The 21,817-nt window shown below is 38.3% G+C and overlaps 1 protein-coding gene across 1 annotated transcript in view; it reads left to right on the top strand.

Moving 5' to 3' along the window:
• The first annotated feature begins 4,476 nt into the window (after positions 1–4,476).
• The window catches only part of ap3b1a (adaptor related protein complex 3 subunit beta 1a), a 119,594-nt gene continuing 102,253 nt past the window's right edge, over positions 4,477–21,817 (top strand). Inside the window, exons 1-3 of the mRNA XM_088910867.1 lie at positions 4,477–4,807; positions 16,589–16,664; positions 17,695–17,769. Of these exons, the coding sequence (XP_088766993.1) occupies positions 4,671–4,807; positions 16,589–16,664; positions 17,695–17,769 (288 nt within the window). The 5' untranslated portion in view covers positions 4,477–4,670. The remainder of the gene's footprint in view (positions 4,808–16,588; positions 16,665–17,694; positions 17,770–21,817) is intronic.

Below are 21,817 nucleotides of genomic sequence, written 5' to 3'. Positions count from 1 at the left end.
TCACACCAGGGCCAGTTTGCACAGAGGCCCATTAACCTACCAGTATGTCTTTAGACTGTGGAAGGAAACCAGAGCACCCGGAAGAAGCCCACTTGAACATAGGGAGTACATGCAAACTTCAAGCAATTCTAACCACCACCCACCCCCATGTCTAATAATGTCTGATGTAAAATTTAAAATGCACTGAACGAAATTTTAAATCTACTGAAATAAAGGAATGTGTCAGAATTGCTGCATCCACCTAATGTACTTCCACGTTTTCCATGTCATTACAAGTAGCAGTGAAAAGACTTCGATAACCCCTTTTTGGAATACTGTTATGCACCATGCCACAGCTTTGCAACCACTGCTCAAAGACTGACTTCACTTCAGCAACGCACAGCAGGCCCAGAGTTGAGAGACCTCAATCACCTTCACTTCACCGACTTGTTTTGACCTGTATTTCATAACTGTAATGTCCTCTGGGGCACGTGACTCAGAAATAGAAACTGGCTGCAGACAAGAGAAATATAGTAAGATTGTTTATGGTGTTATGAGAGTTATGATATTGGTCTTTTAAAGATGAGTAATATTGCTGACATCTCGTTTTTATTACTGGGTAGAACAGAAAAACAACAAATATTCTTTCTAATTGACTCAGAATCCTAACAAAACACGGACATTTCCCCCTGTTTTAAATCCCTAAAACATGTAACAGCTTTTAACACTAAAAACAGGAACAATAATAATAATATCACTTACTGTATGTAGCAAAAAGAGACACATGTAGTATGCTTAAAGTTGGAACACATTTTTGAGTCGGTTGTACATTTGGTTCACAATTTCAAAAACAAAGCTCCATTCTCATCATCAACATGCAGTATCGATCCAAACAGGAGGCTTAGCAATGCAGCACGATAGCACTGCAAAGCTGCATGCTGTGCATTTTCTGATTCCAAGTCACAAAGCCAACCTAATTCTAGAAAAAGAATTTCAGGAAAATAAACATAAGACCACATCACAGAATGACCAGCATAAACCGTGTTACTCATTCACGTGTGTAATACATCAGAGCAGCAAGGATCAAACATTTCCCCAAGCTGATAGTTCCTCTATTGAGTTTTTCTTCTCCTGGCCATGATTGCACTGAACATACTGTCTGTATCACTTCAATGGTTTCCAGGACTCTTATTCAAAAGAGTCATCAAAAGCCAAGATTATCCACAATCTAGGGTCACACCTTCCACCAGATCTCTTATTCTTAGTCTAGAAACTAATTTGTAAAAAGAACCATACCATTCAGTTACAGTTTTCAGATTTTTACACTTTTCCTAGAATTGGTCCCTCACTTTTCCCTTCATGTGGAGACTCTCACCTGCTGTGCCGATTCTCACATACCGTTTCTTTGGCTCCATACCCCAGCACTCTTTCTCTTCTTACCTCACAGCAGAAAAAGCTGTAACTCTTTTTCTTTTTGTATGCCTTTCAGTGTGGAATTAACGTTACACACTGCCGCAGGCTCCCATTCTGTGCAATTCATGACGTGTTTTTGGTCTGTGTTCTAAGAAGACAATATTTAACATTATTCACAGTCTTATAAGACCCTGGGCACTTCTGAATGGCTTGTAGAAAAACATTTCCTTGCAACATTTTCCCACCATTTAAAGCTGTTGGACCATCTGTCTGGTGAGTACTGGTGGATTTCTGACATTGTGAGGCCTAGTAAAAAAAATATTGTAAATTTCTGAGTAATTTTGCATTGGTCCTTTTAAAAAATGGAGAATGTAACAAAAGACTGAAACCTTAACCATTATCTCCTCCAGATAACTTGTTAAGAGTAATTGAAATATATACAGCAGGATTTATTGAGAGCCAGTTCCTCTTTGCAAACAGAAATGTTTTCCATATGCTGCACATTACCAGCCTATTGAGATGCTGGCAATTTATCATTTAAAAGGTATTTGTTCTCGATTATTGATTTGAGAAGCGCTGATAAAAGGACTTGTTAAGGCTTTGAGGCAAACAGCAAAGCTTTCATCACCCTTCTTTCACAAAACAGATCTTAGTAGTGTGGTCTGTCTGAATCATCTCACAGAACAATGCTTTTATTCATCTCTATTCACTTCTGTCGGTGGAGTTATCGTTTTTAAGCTGGCCTTATCTCTTCTGTAAATAAAGGTACAGCTAATGGTGTCCTTCGTTTGCAAAGAATAAAACACTCTCTGAAGGGAAAGAGCAATATATTTGCTGAGATAGTGTAGTCTAAAAACCTTGTATTAATTGTAACACAGTTTATGAAATTGTTGCACAGATTACAGTAATGGCATGGCTATTACCAAACATAGCACATTTCGTCATATTTACTTCACAGGACAAAACAATGTACACCACACAAACTGTGCTTTTTCTGGTCTAAAATCACATATCATTAATTTTTATATAAGCATCCTTGGACACAAGACTCAGACTCTACTTCTCTCCTTCTAGTTGTAATATGAGTTTTCTCATATTACAACTGCAAAGCAGGTTAAACACTACCAAGGTGCTTTGCACACTGCGCTGACAAGAGTTTTATTATACAGTGGACTAAATCAAACCCACAATATCTACAATCAAGAAAATCAGGACATCAGGACTCTCCCATGGCCTAGCCAGATGGATGCCCAGCAAGCACACAGAGGCTGTCCTTGAGAGATCCTTGTGAAACATTTGACCTCTCAGCTGCTTTTGACACAGTTGATCACGCTCCTGCCAAGATTTAATCATGGCATCTCATGGGCACCAAATACTGCAAGGCCAGAAGGTTGTGCCTCTTGATTCAGGAGAAATCACATTCCAAGTTCCTAGGCAGTAACAAGCTCAGTTCTGAATAAGCTCAGTTACGCTCTGCTCCTCAAAACTCCATTTTTTCTCAGAAGCAACCTCAGAGACTGATAGGCGTAATCTGCGTCCTAGCACTGTTGTAACAGGTACAGCTCTGCCAAGATTAGATCACAATCTCTCTTGAATACCACTGCCATCAGAGCCACACAATGTCACTCGCCAGAGACCGATGAATTTCAATATGCCAAAAGGCTGGGCTACCTGTCGTCGGTAGAATTCAATGCTGTCCAGCTTTCAAGGGAGTGACATTCATTTCCTTAACAGGCTGAAAACCAAATAATCCCTGTTTCTCCCAATTTTCTTCATACTTCTCCAAATGCTCTTTTCTCTTTTTCTTCTTCTTTATTTCTCTTTCTTTTTACCAAGCTGTGATTTTATCACCAATCCTAGAGCTCTAGATACACCTACTCCCTGGGCTTCCTTATTTGCTCCCATGACATTTCTAACCATTTTTTCTTTACACATTTTCTTCTTCTTCCTGAGCAACATATATACAGTATATATAGGAATTACCCTCACAATATGCATTCTGTGTCTCTTGCCTTGTCCCTCTTAACCACCTGTAACAGCAATCCACCCTCTCTAACTCCTTTCCTTGGATTTTTTTGTTTCTTTTGTACCACTCCTCTGTTTCGCTCACTTCAGCAGCCGCCTATTCTCTTTTTCTTCAGATCGCGGAACAAGACCTGAGATTTTACTGTCTGACCCCAATGTCCTTCCTGGCTCTATCCTCTATCTGCGCCTGCTTAAATCCCCTTTTATTCTCACTCTTACTCTGCTGGTTGACCAAACATGCCATCCAATCAATCTTACGCCTACAGTGCCCACTTTTCCGATGCTTACCCCCAGTCTGACCTGCCCCTTACAAATCCGAGAACTGCTCCAACCTCAACACCTCCAGGTGCCTTTCAAAGCTCATCTATTCGGACTGCACTTGAGTATCCTGCCCAGCCGACCTAATAATGCACTAGAATTCTGCGCTACTAGACGCCTACCAAAACACGCCTGATGTGAAGCTGCTTATTTAATGCACATAGACGTGCAATTGTAAAGCTAATGACAAAATAATTAATGCATTGGGTTTGTTTTTAACTTCGGCTATACTGTAGCTTTGTGTCCACAGATCTTCAATACAACGTAATAAAATATTTTTCTTTTGACTTTTTAATGGATACTTAAGGAACTGAAGAAGGAGGGCAGAAAGAGCACAACGAATAGTTACAAAATAAAAACCAAACACGTATTTCCCATTTTAAGCAGTTGTTCCTTGTCTCTTTCATTAAAACAAGGTGCACACTTTTACGTGTTAAATTCAAACGTAACAATCGTTCATTCATTTCTCAAATGTGAACATAAAATAAGCTCGTTAATTTCCAGTGTTCTTCAGAATATACAAATTTGATGTCAATATGAATTTTCGACTTTTTAAAAAAGCGTCAGACTTCTCCACGATCACGATCCTTGTCAGAATCTCTCCGTTTTGATTGAACGCCCTGTGCTGCCACTACGGCTTCTGATTGGGTCGAGGCCAAGGTTACCACAGCAACACGAAGGTCAGGTGCAGCGCCCAGAGCAAGCCACTCCCTCGGGGGGAGGGGGCCCTCATGCCTCTGTCATGTGACCCTCACAATTCCAGCTCACACTTCCGGTACTGCGTGGAGGAGGAGAAAAAAGTTGCACATTGCACTAAGTTTTAGTTTTGGTCTGGTGATAAATTAATTTTTTTATTTTTAAATCCGCATTCAGATTCAGAGAGTCATCAGTTTGTTACAGCCTAGGTTATTCGCTGTTTAGCCAGAGGAACGCCAATGTTAAGCATGTCGACAAACAACTTGTCGTACAATGACCAAGGAGGAGCGGAGTCGGCTGTGGAAGCTGGACAGGAGACAACTCCGACTTCATCTGCTGGGATGGGACTTGGCCTTTTCAGCTCCGATTTCAAAAGGTAAGCATTAGTAATCTGAAATAATCACCGATCGAGATGACCGTTCATAAAGTTCTCAACTCGATATAACTCTAAAACATTTACATGGGGGATACCTTGACACTCAGAGTTACCGCTACACAGGTGGCGAAACTTGTGTTTTGACATCATGCTACTGTCTGGAAATAATAATTGAAAAGAACGGCGCATAGTAACAAAACTGTGTATGGATTACCGAGTTTTCCCCCACTTAAATACGAATTGCACTGCATTAGTGTCATCCAGCACAGATAACCAAACCTTCTAATATGAGTGATGCACCACTGTTAGTGTTATAGGACATTATAAAAAAGTCGAAGGGAAGTGAAACACTTGAAAATCATCGGTCACGGAAAGAGAAGTTAATTATCATGGTTTACAACGCTGATTTTTGTGTTAGAGTAATGCCGAAGTGCTTGGGTGATTTCATTAGTTAGAAAAAGTTAACATATTTTTGAGCGAATGCTAAATCGTAAGCATTTCTAACTTACATTTTTATTTACTTTTAGCATTTAGTATAAAACTGCCTTTTCTTTCTGGGCTTTGGCTTTTTGCTTCGTGTGTATGTTATCTCAAATGCATTCATATGACCTCTCGAATCTTTAAGAGTTTTGACGTTTTCACAAAGGCAGACTGACTTCTATAAAACGTCACATACCTTTGATTAAACACACCAATGGGCAATACGTGTACTACGGATAATTTGTGATACTCGATGTAAAGTACTTTAATTAAATGTTGTAAAATTTAATTACACTGCCTAATGTGTAAAATGTATAAAACGCTTGAGTGTGGAAATTAAATACAAAGTGTTTTGCAACATACCTCTTCAAATGTGTTTATTTGTATCACGTAGTTCAAATTAAATTAAAACTAATCTTATTGTTATGGTCCAGCTTAAGAATGGGCGATGCATTTCAGAGGAAGGCCAGAACGTGTCACACGTTTGTCATACGTTTTTAAGCGCTGTATCTCAAAAGTATTCATAAGGAATGTGGGTTAATGCGACATAATAAGCTACAGTTCTTTCACTATTTCTTTAAGTCTTGGACAGGGTTTGGCAATAAGCTCTATTATAAAGAGGCCAGTATATAGAAATTCCCAGTTACAAATGGGAGTAAAGCCATTCCAAATGTAAGAGTAGCATTATGTTAAAACAGTATTACAAAGGGCAAGAGGCAGATTTTCTTTGCTCAATTTCAACATAATGTCTTCCAGGTGGGAATTTTATTTGATAAAGGCTATTTTCATTGGACAGATGAATATTTTAAGAGCAGAATGATAGATAAAGCCAACATTATTTATCAGCAAAAATAGTCTAATATTCTTTGTGAGTCAACAGGTCATATTTAGTACCATTCAAAGCTCAGTAGGTTCAAATCATCGTGATTGTATGAAGACTGAAGATTCTTAAGACCTTAATGGCTATATTCAACCCCATGAAATTAATATAGTAAAAAATCACAATGTATTGTACAGGCAGTGGACAAAAGATGGAATTACCTGTGCAAATGAGGGATACCAAGTATATTGAAAGCAAGGACTGCCACACAGGTGTGGCTCATGTGTTAATTAAGCTAAGAATAGACCAACTTGCTCAGAGCTATGTATAAAAATATTAGACAGGAGAGGTTGCCTATAATTACAGCTAGCATGATTGCAAGAAATAAGCACTGAAGGATTCTTTGGTTCTATAATGTTGTGGGATGCACCGATTCACTTAGAAAGTCAATTCTAATCGCTGTTTAATAGCATTGAGTGATCAACTTCACCCCTTCTTGGAGCATTTCTGTCCTGCTGGGAGGGGGTGTCTTCCAGGATGACAGGGGCACTGTCCGCAGAGCACATGAGGTCACTCAGTAGTTTGATACACATGACACTGATGTTATCCATACCGGATGTCCTGGTGTTCATAGTTACCAGACCTGAACCCCCTATTTTGCATTTGTGGGATATTCTGCAATAATGCCAGAGACAGTTTTCCCTCCATCAACCAGGCGTATGCTGGTTGACTTTCTCTTGGAGGAATGGTGCCACATCCCTCCTGCAGGATTCCAGGCACTGGTAGACTATGCCGTGGCACATATAGGCTGTACTGACCTCACATCATGTCCCAGTGTTTTATTAACTGCCCTAATGCAGTGGTGGACAGTTCCAGCAACATGAGCCTACCTATTTAAACGATTGTCTGGTTTAAAACATTACCATCTCTAGTACTGTATTTCAGGCCAGTGTGGCATCCTAGTGTGTCTGCTGTTTGTATGTGCTAGTCATATGGATACTTGATTTTCCAAGGCTAATCCTTAATTGTTGTTTTGGCCATTTTCTTTGAAATAATAATAAAAAGCCTGTAGTTGAAGTTGCATATAGATAGATCAAAATCTTCTGATTTTTGTATAAACATTCATTTTGATCTCTTAGATTCACAGATGTATAATAAACCGTGGACAGTGTAGTCGTTGTTGTTTAGATCCTCATTGCATTTGGAGTGCAAGTAGGTTTTATTTACATGTTTGAACTGTATTGAAGGGTAGATTGAGTAGGATCGTCGACAAGACATCCTACTGAACATGTGGCCAACTGGGCTTGTAGCTTAAGTACCACTAGATGGCAGTAGATCCCGTATTATAAAGTGCTTTAGCTGCCTGACCCGAAAACATGTAACTGAACTGGTGCACATTTATTGACCTTATCAGTGAGTAGAGTGTTCTGAAATAGACAGAATACATACATTATGAGTGTAAGAACCAGCTTTTCCTGAGAAATAATTGAAGAATAGTTTACATTTTATAAAGGAAGCCCTGTGTAGTTACTGGTCAGGCCATGGCAGAGATTTGATGCTTTTTTTTGTTTTTTGGGACAGTATAAAATGGACCTCATCTTTCTTAAAAAGATCTGTGCTGATGTACGCATTTTATATACCACTAAATCAGAGTCAAGATTAATTTTAGATGGGATGCAATTGGGAGTATGGCTGGTTATAAGCACATTAGCATAGTGCTGGCACACATCTTGCAGCGAGTTCTCACTTTGCTCAAACACAAGCCTTCAAGAGAAACAGCAGAGATGCTCTCTCATTTTGATCAGAAACAGCAGTGGTCATGGCTGTGTGGGAATGCACTCTGTAATGTTAAGGGCAGAAGCAAAACGTTGTCACCATATTGTTGGTGTAACACTACCTGTATGTCGTGATATATCCCCTTCAACAACAAGTTTAATCTTTAACATTGGCATTCATGATCCCTTAACCCCTTCACGACTACCCTCAAACACTCTTTCCCTCATGGTTTCACTTGTATAGGAATGGTTAAAGATCACCTAAAGAGACAGAGATGGAATTAGTTAGAAAACATCGCCTTTTTCTGTTCTCATTAGTGCTGATACGCAAACTGCAGCTATGCTGCTGTGTGATGTTGAATCATGGTGTTACCATTGTCGGCATCATTTAAGTATGATTAAAATGGTGAACTTGCGTGCATTTTATGCAAGCGGGCATCATTTTTTGTTCATGAAACTTCATAAGCGCACTACCACATTACATTGTCACTCTTTTTATTTCATGCTCAGGATGAGAGGAGTGGAGGTGTGAATTTTAGCATTTGCTGTCACAGTCTCTCGTAATGGCAGCAATTGAGTGTTACTCAGTGATTTAGCAGGGGCAGAAATTCATACCATGTTTCTGTGCCTGTGTCAGCAGCTGACCATTTATACTTGTTCTGTTGCACAGTTGCTTGTGAAAATGAATTTCACTTGGCAAGCACATAATAAAAAATTATTCTTGCTAGACACTGCAGCCTAAAGTTTATTAGGAGCTGAAATGTGAAATAAGGAATGGAGACTGTCACAATGTGAGCATGCCTTCAGCTTGATTTTAGGGCTTGAAGGAAGGTGAGAACAGTTCAGATCCAAGGCTTAATCAGTAAGTTGTCTCTCCCTCTGAAGCCAAAGTTTCAGTCCATGTGGTTGCCATGGTATTTCTTTAATGTTCACCGAGTCCTCTGGTGATCAGAAATCACTGAAGCTCATTAGACAAGCGTTTAGTCTTGTTAGCCTACATACAGTACAATCAATTTATAATTAGGGATGAAGTGATTAATGGGGCATTAATGAAGCATGGTTTATCCCTGATTAATGTACACAGCAAAGTTTAATAAAATGGTCTATAATTATCAATGATCAGTTTATCTTGTTCCTCTTCATGCAAGCTCTAATACAATATGCTTCAATGATAGGCATGTACCACAGTGTGCTACGTCTCTTTTTAACTTTTAAACAAGTGTCTGGCAAGCTTTCATCGGTGTGATGGTGAATTCATGGTTTTGAAAGAAGCAGTTCTGTCCCTCTGGCATTAATTTAAGAAATCATTCTCACATGATCACTAACTGCGCAGCGCCAGTTATCAGGAATGTGATCCCACAAATAAGGCTCAGAACGCTTTAAAAAAGTGAATGCAGTTTTTCTAAATTTGTTTTGTATTTAATATTGCACCATTTAATGATGGGCTTTGTTTGTGCAATCTCATGGTATGTGCCACTAATATTTGCTCCTTTACCCATTCTATGATCTGGGTTCTCTTGGCAAAAATAGAAAGAGAAATACAATTTTACTGCCTTTTGAGTTTGTCTATTGGATTATTATTAATATTGTTTTTCACAATGGTAGTGAAAGTGTAAGGCACAAAAAAGTGGGAAAGAGTGCTTTTGGGTGTCTTCATAACCACTACATATTTTCATTCAGTTTGTGGGTGGATAATTTCTGGTTTTTTTTTCAGATTGAGGTTAAAGTGCTTCTGATTCTAGATATTAAATGTAACCTTAAACGTAGGCTGAAACATGTTTTTCTTGGGGACAAAAAAGCATTTGTGCTATGAAGAGAATTATTGCATTGTATCTTATTCTTTCCTTAATGATGGTTTAATGTATGTTAACTTTCTGTAAGTGATGCCTTTAAGTGCTTATTAGTTGAAATGAGTTGTGTTTTAAAATTGCTGAGTTGCTGTAATAATTGCAATAACATGCCCTGACACAGAAAAAAGATTTTCTTCTGAGATTTTTTTTTTTTTGCAGTTTAATCATACAGTATGGAGTAAAGTTCAGAACAAAGGGCTTTATCTCCAAAGATCAGTTTGTGTTGAATTTACCTTAAAAAGTTTTTTTAACCCAAGGTAGCTGAAGCCATGTGTTTTAGTTTTAGAAAATAGGACATTACTATAAGTAGGTTAGGTGCACAGCTCAAATCAGGCTATAGAATCTAGCAGGTTATCTATATATTTTTAAATAATCAACAGCTAAAGACCTTTGAACAGTGTTCAATTAGTGCAGTGAAGATAATTAGTTCAGTAAGAGTTAATAATCATCAAATCAGAGATGGAATGAAAATGCTCAGTATGGGGATCCAGCTTTGAAACTGTGCATCATTACCGTAGTCAAATTGCTGTGGTTCAGTCTTCTGGTTGAAAAATAATTTTCAAAAAATAAAATTAAGACCTTCAGCGGAACCTAATCTATGTCATTAGATGGGGAATTAATCAAAACAGTGGGTTTTTCATGTCAGGGTTAGCTGTATTTCCAAATTCAGTATGCTGTTTTCATAAAAATAACTGATTCTTTTCTGTACCTTTCTCTGTTTATTTTGGTGACCATCTGCTAGTAAGGTTAATCTGTTCAAATTTTAGAACTAAAGGCTGTTCACCCGAGTAACACTAGATTTTCCCAGAAACAATCAAGAGGTAGCATTTCCTGCTGGAAACCACAAGAGGGCAGGCTTCAATTGTTTGGAATTGTTTGGAACTTTTAACTTGGTCTTCAGATAGAACAGCTTCAAATGTATTGTGAATTTGAAAGCTTATGGGTTTTTTTTAGAAAAAAACTCACATAATCTGAGTTTAGAGGTTCACAGAATGTATGTGTGCTATATTGCAAGGTGTTTTATTCATACAGTAAAAGTATGGTGCTTTATTCCATCACAAAACTCCAAAAGGTTATTTTCTATTTCAGCCTTACCAGATACTTATATTTGTATGTATTTTATAACTGATATAGAACAAAGGTGGTAGGCTATGGTCCTGACTAATCACAGTCCAGGAGGCCATACAGGTCACCTTTTAATGATTATATTGTAAAGATATGATGAATTTAAAAAGTTAGTTCAATTCATTCAGGAGCTGTGGTGCCTGAGAGCTACAGGTTGTTGGTATTTTCAATTCAAATGATCTCTTAACCTCTTATTGAACAAATGTGCTGCTTAACTGATCAAACTGCAGTTTTCTTATGTTTAGAAATTGTTGTGGCTTTCCAGGACCAGGGTTAGCTGTCCCTTATATGGAAACTTGTACTCAAATCAGGGAGGTGTCTTTTAACGCACCTGAGCCAAGGTGATCAAATAAACTTTGTTCCCAAGTTATGGAAGAAAGCTCTGTGCTAATCATGAAAGGCTGCACCCAGTTCTCTATTTCCAAGGCCTTTGTCATGGCTTTGATGCCAGTGAATGTAAAGCAACTAAACACAAGTGGCTACTAAATTCGGTTGGTATTATCTCTCTGAATTGTTTGTTGTATTCATCTTTGTGCTGGTGTATAGGAGAGTCACCTAACAGTACTGTGTTTAAAAGATTGATTTAAGTTGTATGTTGCAGATTTAAAGAACCAGGGCAGGCAGTGGTCAGCATTGTTGCCTTGAGCCCCTGGGGGTCCCGAGTTCAATCCCAGAACCTGGGGTGCTGTCTGTGTGGTGTTTGCATGTTCTCCCAATGTTTGTGTGTCAAGTGCTGTGGCTTCCTCTCGTGGTCCAGGGGCATAGTGGTAGGTCGGTGTCCCATCCAGGGTGTATTCTGTCTTTCATCCGTAACTTATTGGGATAGGCTCTGGCTCCCCCGACGACCCTGTATTGGATGAAGTGGTTAGAAAACCTATGGATTTAAAGAACCAACCATGAGAGGTTGAGTAAAATTCTTCCCACATTCAGTTTGAATTGGCTGGTTAAGCCAATGATTCCTTCACTAGGTTAGACCTGGGACAGGGAATAAGGTGAACTAGGAACACTGGGAATAGTGTGAACTAGACATGGAAAGTTCAGTGAGCAACTCCCACATGTCTAGAGCACCACTGGGTACTTGAAGGATGTGTTGAGAATGATAATTGGACAAATTGAACTCAAATACGGTCTTGACACTTATTGCCAGTGAAGCTAGAATTTAAAACAGAGACCAGGAGATACGTCTTTACACAAAGGGTTGTGGAAGTATGGAACAAGTTCCCCAGCCATATTGTTGAAGCTGGTACCCTCACATCTTTCAGGAAACGTTTGGATGAAATCCTTGAGTCATTTAGCTACTGTCCACTAAACGGACTAGATGTTCTGAATGGCGTCCTCTGGTTTGTAACCTTTCTAATGTACTTAGAAACTAAATTGTAAACGTAGACATGTTCTTACATTTTTTTTTGGCATTTATTCATGGGGCATTATCTTTGCCAGATCTGTGTGTTGTGTTAAAAAGAATAATTTGCTTACTTGTAAAGCACTTTGAGTGGAGTGTCCAGAAAAGCACTATGTAAGCATAAGGGATTATTATTATTATTACATTTCTAGCATTTTATGGTAGGTATTTCATGTTAATGCTTGTGTATGCTTCTTTAAAAATACGTTGAAGCATATGGAAGAGTCGAGGATAAAGTCAGAATTTTAGTTATTCACCAAGGGTAATCCAGTATTCAGCGTGTTGGAAGAACACCAAGAGGCAACTAATGAGGCATCCTGCTGTTGACCTAAGTCAGTTCTGTCAATTGAGACGAGAATGTGCCAACATGGAAGAATAAGAAGAAAGAGAGCAAGGTGCAGATGCCTGTGTCCAGCCCCTGCTTTCAAGAGCGCTGCAACACAAAAGATTGGGTCCCTGTCTATTACTTTATGCTAAGGTTAACTATGTAAACTAGACATGGCTTTACTGATGCAAAAGTGAAAGCATTGTTCTCAACGAGGAGAAATATCTGAAAAGAGAGAAAGGAATGTATATTTGTGACAGCTGTTGAAAATCGTTGATGATCCTTTAGTCAGGGTTACAGCTTGGATACATCAGCGAGTTAACAAGCGTGCAGCCCAGAGTGATAGCCTTGAAGTGAATGCAGAAAAAAAACAAAACAAAACAAAAAATGAAACACTACTGACAGATGTCAGAAGGGAACCTCGTACCACAGCTCGGGGTTTCTAACATTCTGGCTTATTGAGTCTTCCGCAATTTTCTGAAATGTGTTTGCAGGACTTGGAAGAACATACCAATTGCCTAAAAAGCAGTCATAGAGGCGTACAGTACAGAAGTCTGCATAGCTTTGCTTAAGATTGATTTGTAATGAATTAGGTTTTTTAATTAAAATCAGTAAAAAAGCGTGGTCAAATACTGCACATCTAACAAATTATACAACTGAAAAGTTTGTATAATTAATGTTTGGATTATTTTTGTCAGCTGTGAAATCTTTAAATTAAATAAAAGGTGAACCTTTCTTTCCATTAATGAATGTTTTAATGGAAAATGTTAATACTTTGAGCCTTCTTTTTTTATGAATGCTGGAGAATCTCCGTACAGTACTCTGAGGATGCAAAGAGCTGTTTATTGTAAAAAGTATAGGCCTTACTATTTAGAAATAAATGGGAAAGTTATGATTCATTGAAAGTTCTGTATTTCTTCTTCTCTCAGTTATGCAACATTAATATTGAGAGAATTTTATGCCCCAGTTTTATAACGCATTACAAAGGTGAAATATAAACACAATCTACTAGGTTGTTTTATATCCTAAAGCTACCTTTCTGTGTGCTTCCTGCTGCTAAAAATCTATAAAATTTTCCTCACCTTATAAAAAATTCTAAAAGCATGAGAAATCAGAACAGTAGTCCTGTTAATTTCTTTAAAGTGCAATTTGTGAACCATACTGGTAAAACACGTTCATCCAGGTAAAAAAATTTGCTTTGAAGATTGCTTATGCATTTAAAGAAATTGATGGCTAACGTGCATTACAACTGAATGAGATTCTGAAAGGGTGGTACATTTTCTGACGAATTACCGCCTCTTGGTACTTGTTTTGCAATACTGGTGGAAGATCTGCAATTTGCATTGCTTTAAAAAAAAGATCCATTTTGCAGTCCCACACAGCTTGTGACACAATTGAATGGAGTTTACTTGTAACTGTCAAAGCTTTCCTGATGAGTTTTAAAAAGGAATGGTTTTAGCTGGGCTGATGAAAGTTTTTAATAGTGTTTACTGAGGAAGGCTGATAAGACTTGTTTTGCTTTCAATGGGAAGGGACCTTGAAAGGCTCAGTGTGAAGCCCTCCTTACTTTCTGAGGCTGCTGAACAGCTCTGCTAAAGGGAGCTGATATCCTGTTTCTCTTGGAGGGACTTGACTGCTCTCATTTCAAAGTTGAACCTTGGAGCCGATGCAACTGGTGAGCGGAGTAGTCAGTGTGGGGCCTTCTTGCCGACCAGAGGAAAATGGAGCGTGATTTTTCTCTGTTGAGAACGGAGGCGCTGTGCGCTGTGAAAACTGCACTGGTGGCTGCTGAAACCTTACAGCTCACCTTGAAGCAAGAGCCCACGCTGGAGGAGCAGGCGCTGACCAATAGCAGTAACGCTAGCAGTGTGGAAGATGACAGCTGTGCTGGGTATGCGCTCAAAATAGGGACATGCAAAGTGGGGTTTAACGATTTAATGCAGTATTGCAAAAATGCTGTGTTTCATTGCAGTGATATGATGACGGATAGATCTACATGCTTACTTTGTGAAAAGCTATTGAAACATGTAACTCAGGTTTTCTAGTCATTAGGTACCATATGTGTCTGTGCTTGTGTGTGTGTGTTGCTAGTACATATACTAAATTTATTTTCAGCTATTAAAAATGCTACTAATGCTACTAGTCCCAGTTTGCATTCATTGTATATATATATACTGAGGTATGTACCTACTTAGCAATTAAATGAATGCATATTAATTAGCTCTTGCTGTTTGCTGATGGGGGTAGTCTAATAAGATGTCAGCATTCTGTTATTCCAGACCATTCTGTATTGCATATTTTAAGAATGCATAAAATTCTGTAAAACTTGCACACAGTGGGACGTATTTGGTCTGGTAGAATTACTACGTCTCTATAAACACAAAAAATATTGAAACTGAGCGGCTTGTAACATTTTCTTTATTCCTTTATATTTTTTGTTATTGGTGTGTTCTCTTTCCCTTTAGTGACTCCTAACTGTTTTTTTAGAGGGAACCATTGTTTAAGTTCTGGGAACACTTGTAAATGACTCTTTGCACCCCAGAGGATTCTAGAATGTTTTTTACTAATTTGAAGCTGTGCAGTGTGAGAACCATTATTATATAACAACATCATATAGAATATTGGAGAAGGTGGAGAACGACTGACTAAGAACTAATGAGTTAGAAGATAAAACTACAGGAAGCCCTGTAGGTAGCAAGATTAAAAAAGAGTGAATAGGATCCTAAAATTATTTTGCCTTTCACACCCCGATCTGTGGGATCTTAAATTACCTTAAATTAGTGCAATGTATCCTGTCATCATTTTGGGATGGTGGTTTAGGATCTCTGGGTGAGGACTGGGCTCTGCCACCCACATTGTATAGCATTACCACCACCAGGAGCAACCTAAATGCCTATCCAAGCAAAAGATCCTAAGGCCTCTTCCTGGTTTGACCAGGCCCGGTTTTTGTGGACTTGTGAGATCTGACGATTTTGGTTTCTCTTAAGATGTGACGGCAAATGTTAAGAACTAATCTCTTTTTTTGATAAATAAAGTTAATTTCTTTGATTATGGTCTATAAAATAGACGCATTGAGTGGCGCAAAGGAGTGTGCTGGAAGTCGCAAGAGATCAGATCCACTGCACATCTACGGGAATTGTGCTCCTTTCATGTATCTGTAATTCCTGCTGAGAAGCTTCTGTGTATAATTCCACATTCTACACATATAGGTCTATTCAATGATGTGTTTTTGCAATATTTATAGTTTCAAGGGAGGGCAAAATGCTGTGTACGGAAAAAAAAAGTTTTTGTGTTATACTGTGGATCAAGTGATTCAAAAGGAATCTGTTACACGGAGTTTCTGACGAAAGCTGTGCAGATTGAAAAATAAACTGCACAAATACTGCATACGTGTTTTAACTTAAGGATCTAATGAGCGCTAGTGCTTTTAGTCCAGAAGAATCCAGCAGATTACTCTAGGTTATAGACGCAGCTTTGCCAGAGTTCAACTAATCACCTAGTGCACAATATTACACAAACAATGAGATAATTCTGACTCACTGTAAAAAAATTTTAAATAAGGTGGAGCCGTAAAACAAAGCCTTTCTCAGAGCTTAGCGGTATAAGAAATGTTTAGCTGGTTAACCCTATAACTCCCAGACCTTGTATAGTGTGGGACATATAGTGTGTAGAATGTATCTGAACATTTAGACTGCCGCCTTGAGTGAAGTGATATCTTTTTTTGATTGTTAAAAAGGGAAACATGTATGTTAATCATTAAAAAAATGAGAAACTTTTAGATGGAAATGTAATTAAGCTGTTAGTAGTTGTATGACCAAGGAGGTCAGAATCGTCTTAACTTTACTGTCAGTAGATGATTCCTGCTGAACTGAAATGACAATGCTAGGTAATTGAGTGACAGTTCTTAATGAATCGCAAAGCGGGGTTATGGTCTCCAGCATTTCTAGCTGCAACATCTGGTGTTTTTTTTTGCACTTTGTAATAGTGTTGTGTTCTTTTTGAAGGAATGATGACTTGAAAGAAATGTTGGAAAGCAGCAAGGACTCACTCAAGCTGGAAGCTATGAAAAGAATCGTTGGGGTAAGCTTGACAGATTTAAATGGAGAATTAAATAAGTACAAGAGCATAATGTTTTGGCTGCTGTGCCTCCTTCGGGTGTCGCACCCTTTCTATTCTTCAGCGTTGAATTAATAGCTTTGCAGGCAATGCACCATGAGGTTTAAAGCACTGAACATAAAAAAGCAAACCATGAAGTAAACATAGCATTTGGAAAAAAAAAGCGAACAAACCAGTGGTTTATTTATTTTTTAGTTCATTAAAAGTGATTTATTTCTCAGTTTATTTAACTGGGGCATCAGTGGTAAGGCCTCTGGATCAGAAGCTCATGAGTTCAAATGTCAAGGGTGATGCTGCTGTTGTACCCTTGAGCTGGGTACTGGCATTGCTCTCGTCAACACTTGCTGTATTAGAAGGATGCTGTCTGGGTCATTGTCGCAGATCAGAGTTTGTTCCCATTTCGACTTGATCTTGTTAAATTACGGAGTAACTACAAAGAAAAATCACTTGCCGTCTTATCTTGCCCCATCCTGGTCATGGTCTGTGATCATTTTCTAGTTTCTTTTGTCCACACTGCAAGTGTTGAATTTCTAATGAATTACCAGCCACACATCCCCAAGGCTGCCCTTGTAATTAATTTTGTATTTAAGGGCTAATGGAGACTGGATCTAGCCACAGTCCTGGCTCTGCTAATTTCCTCCCTGTTCCTCTGTTACTTGGCAAGAGTCCCTCTCCACACTGTGACACTGTGGCCATTCAATACTCAGTGGATCTCTTGCCAATAAGTATATCTCTGCTTGATTCAGACAAACCAGGAAGAATGCAACATTTCTTAGATGAGTAAGTAGGATAATATTCACAGTACCATAATGAAAATGCACAATCAATTTTATCACCAAAGAGCTTTTTCAGTTGTTACAGGTTCAGTAAAAACTGGATAGCATGTACCAGTTGTTGTAATAGACAATAATACAGTTTGGGAGCTGGAATATATTGGTATTTGTATTATACTATTTCTTTTCTGACTATTTACATCTGCAAATTTGTTTTTCAGATGATTGCTAAAGGAAAGAGCGCATCTGATTTATTCCCAGCAGTTGTGAAGAATGTTGCGAGTAAAAACATTGAGGTACGGTATGAGAAGTCATGAATCCGATGCACACATGTAATGGTTGTATGGTGTTTTCAGTCATGCTTCTCAAAAAGGAAATAAGCAGAGAGAATTAGTGTTAGCAATGAGATTTGGTTCTGGGTGATCTGAAACAAAAGTTGTGCATGGGGCTATGTTAGAAGATTCAGATTTTGAAATAGTGGAAAAACACAGGTTCCTGTATAGACAATCATCAGTTTTATTAACTGCTTCCTAGATACGATAAGCAGTGGTATCTTTTCCTGTTCCTTGGATTAATTTCGGTAAGTTGTCTTGGGCAGATAGTTACCTTAAGGCTAGTAAAAAATTAAACTGAAATCAACTGGGCTGTAACATTTTTGTTTTCTTATTTAGTTAGCTTGTCCAGGATTCACATTGCCTACGCCTTTCAATTACCATAGATGCTGCTAATAGGAAAATTAATTTTCATTTAAAGCCCCATGGCTTAGTTTTAGCAGCAGGTACTATATTCCAACACTGCATTTTCCATGTACATTACTTGATTTTCCAGAGATTTAGACATATTCATACAAAATCAGTAAAATGGAGGCATCTACAAAAAATCACAGTTACATTGTGGCTCAGTTATTTCCATAAAAGTGTTTTACTACAGCTGCAGATTGGTTACATATAGTGAATTCAGACAGTATAACCATATACAAATATAGAACAAATCAAAAGCTGACTATGGACCTCCTAGGTTCATATTTTTAGGAGTCCCCTCTACCTCCACAGATTTGGAATAATCAATTCACTTAAAGTCTCAGCTGAAGTTAGTCTTGGGGAAACTAGCTCACCAATATGTCTTCTGCCTGCTATTTGTATTATGGTTATACAATGGGAACAGCAGAACTTGTATGTAAGGCAGTTAGACAGAAGACTGATCAGTCCTTAAAGTTTATCCTTGCTAGACCAGTGGAGATTCTACACTGGTCGTGACCTCTGGTGACAGTCATGTATGAGCTGCCAGCATATGTAGAACAGTGTTATGGACCTCATCTTTCATTCCGAGGAGTTTTTTCCAAATAAAAAATTTGGCTAGCTCTCTTTGATAATTTTTATTAATGATGGTCTAATTATGCTAGGGGACGTTGTTAATCTTCATACAGAATTATACAGAAGCTCTCATACTTTGAAACTTGATTTTAGCACTTAAAGTAGTAGTTTTTCAATCTGAAATAACGCACATGACACTCAGACATAAATGAGCCAGCAGACCCACTTCACAGTAGATGAGGGAGAGAAGTGAGAAATTAATTCTTCCATTGAATTAAAGAGAACTTAAGGTACTCCATTTTATGCAGATCTACAGAGGAATTTAGCCAGCACATTAAACTGGCACGCCTGTGCACATGAGCAGTGCATCTTTAATGACCATGTAGTCAGGACCTCAGTTCAACATCTCTGGGATGGCACTTCCAATAGCATTGTGTCCTTACTGTGTCATTGGTTTGGATATTCTGATCCAGTGGAAAGAGTGCCACCTACTGGCCCATCGGCACAGGTTCCAGAAGGAACCTGGCTTTTGAGAACTAGTATGTTAAGACTACAATATGGTTGTGCCACTGGTCGTCCCGTCCTGACAGTCTAATAGTTCTAATCATGTTTGATATAAGAGAGGCTGGTTTATTTGTTTCACATACAAGTGACATTCAAGCCTGTTACAGCATTACGTGTATATTTACCAGCAAACCATACAGTAGGTGCTTCAGTGGAGACAGATGGACCGTAAAAGGTTTTTATGAAATCACCATTTTAATTTCAGCCCCTGCTGCTCTTAAATTAGGTCACAAGATGCATTGTGTGGCATTGGGTAGTGACTGGTAGCTTCTGTGACCCAGTAATGGATCAGTGGTATGGAACAAAAATAATAGAAGGTTTAGCCAATAAGTCATGAAGTCTCATTCGTGAATAACGATTAATGAATTAAACAGCTGGCAATGGGAGATCCGCCTGTGTTCTTGAAGCTTAATATGGTACTGTTGTGATTAGTTCCTCTGCTGGGAGCAGCGTAACACAGAAAAGCAGTAAGTGGTGGTAGAGAGCTGAGGTCACGTTGTAGCAAGCACTCCTGTTACTGGTCACACAGAGGCTCGGTTTGAGCAGAGAATTTTACTGCACACCTGCAGTCACATATTCCACAGGCCTCTTGTGGCTGACATTGATCGGATCTAATCAAAACCAGCACAGGAACAAATCGACTGTTTTGCTGCCTTCTGTGATTTAATATTGGGATGCTGTGTTCCTAAACTAGTGCAAAAATGGTTTTGGAACAGCAGCCTCCAGATGATTTTTTTTTGTTCAAAGAGAAAGTAATACAGAATCCATCAAGTCATTTATTTGGTTAGATTGCTAGGTTGTGACAGTGTTGGAACATTTTTTATGGTGCCAAGAGTCTGAAGTATCCTCTGGGTAAAGTAGTGACTGGGCAGAGACACCCTAAGGTCATGATTTTATTCTCTGATTTAATTGTGACTCACCCTAGGATACTTTAAAGGCCACTACAGTTCTTTAGAAAGTAATAAGTTTACCGGGTAGACTTCAGGGGCTGCCAGACAAGCTCCCTTTTGCTGGATGATTTCCTTTCAATATTGTTTTTTGTCTTATTTTTTTTTAAACATAAAAACCTTCCTGCAACATAAGAGGTTTTCTATTTTGACAAATTCCACATAGCTGAAAAAATAAAAAGCTCCCCATTTCAAACCGTCGACTGATCCAGGTTTTGGTTTTTGTTAAAAAGGTCAACGTTAAAATAATCATCCAGCTTTATGCTACTCAAAGGATCAGTTTGATTAATTCTTGAATTTTTATTGCCAGAAAATCATTCACTTGTATGAAGTATTGATTTTGAAATAGTATTGGACAAATTGCTCTTCATCTCACAAGCGCTCTCCTTCCAGTGATATCCTCAGAGTGATCTTACAGTAATTCATAATTGCCAGAGTAGTTATCAGGTGCTCTTCAAATATGATAATTACCACATTGGCTTATATCACATTTAGATGTGTTCAATTAGTGGCATTAAAAAATGAGAAAAAAATAGTTCTTGGTTTAAAAAAACACTTCAGTAGGAATATATATAATATTTAAGCATTGCTTATATATTTTGTATTCCTTTGCAGAAGTGTGCACCCCACAAATTGTTCGATATTCCATTTGTGAGTTTCATTGAACCCTAGCAGGTGTTAAGAACTTAACACTTGGGTATAACTAGTCAAAGTTACACTTTTCTCCAGATATGTACAGTAGTAGTTGATATCCTCAAAAATACCTACAAAGCCTGAAAAGCAGGATTGTATCAGACCAATTGAATGCTTTGATAGAATTTGGATTATAAGCTCATTGTAGAGCAGCTCCCGAAGACATTAATGGGTGTCAGTAAAGATGTGGATTTTTAAGAATTAACACAAAACTAAGCATATATTTTAAAAACTGTACAACCAGGCCTGTTCTTGGCTTCCTATTCAAGCCTATACAGCTTACTTTGCATAATCAAGGGTTTGTATAAAGGATTACATTCCAAATTCTCAACAGATTTTTTAATGTACTTCCTTAGTGTACCATGTTATGCTTGTTAAATGTGGCAAAATAACACGGTGAATTACAGTACATTTTTGCTGTTGTATGAATATTTATGCAGATGCTTCAGCTGCATTTCCTGTTGCTCTACCTATTTTGAATAGGATTTTGCAGGATGGCAAAGCCCCAGATATTATCATGTTTTAAATAAGAATTCATGGTGTGAGTGGCAACACCTTTGTTTGCCATTGTGAAATCATATAGGCAGGGAAACAATCTGTGGGCCTCCTTAACTGCTCAGCCAGATTGGAATGCTAAACAAAAACAATAGCGGAAAATCTCAGCAGATGGAGCTCCACCCTAAGGAACTCTAAACCATTTTATTATTGATCAGCTTTAAATTCAAAATCAAAGTTTTCAGCAAAACTATACATGCAATTGCTTTTCCTCTCTATTCCATTGCAGCTCTTACATTTCTTCATTTCTTCTTTCAATGGCGTTGTTTTCT

Source organism: Atractosteus spatula, chromosome 3, assembly GCF_055471065.1.
Source record: "Atractosteus spatula isolate fAtrSpa1 chromosome 3, fAtrSpa1.hap1, whole genome shotgun sequence".
NCBI classification, from domain to species: Eukaryota; Metazoa; Chordata; class Actinopteri; order Semionotiformes; family Lepisosteidae; genus Atractosteus; species Atractosteus spatula.
Note: the sequence above shows the minus strand (reverse complement) of the source record. Positions and strands in the feature narration are given on the sequence as shown.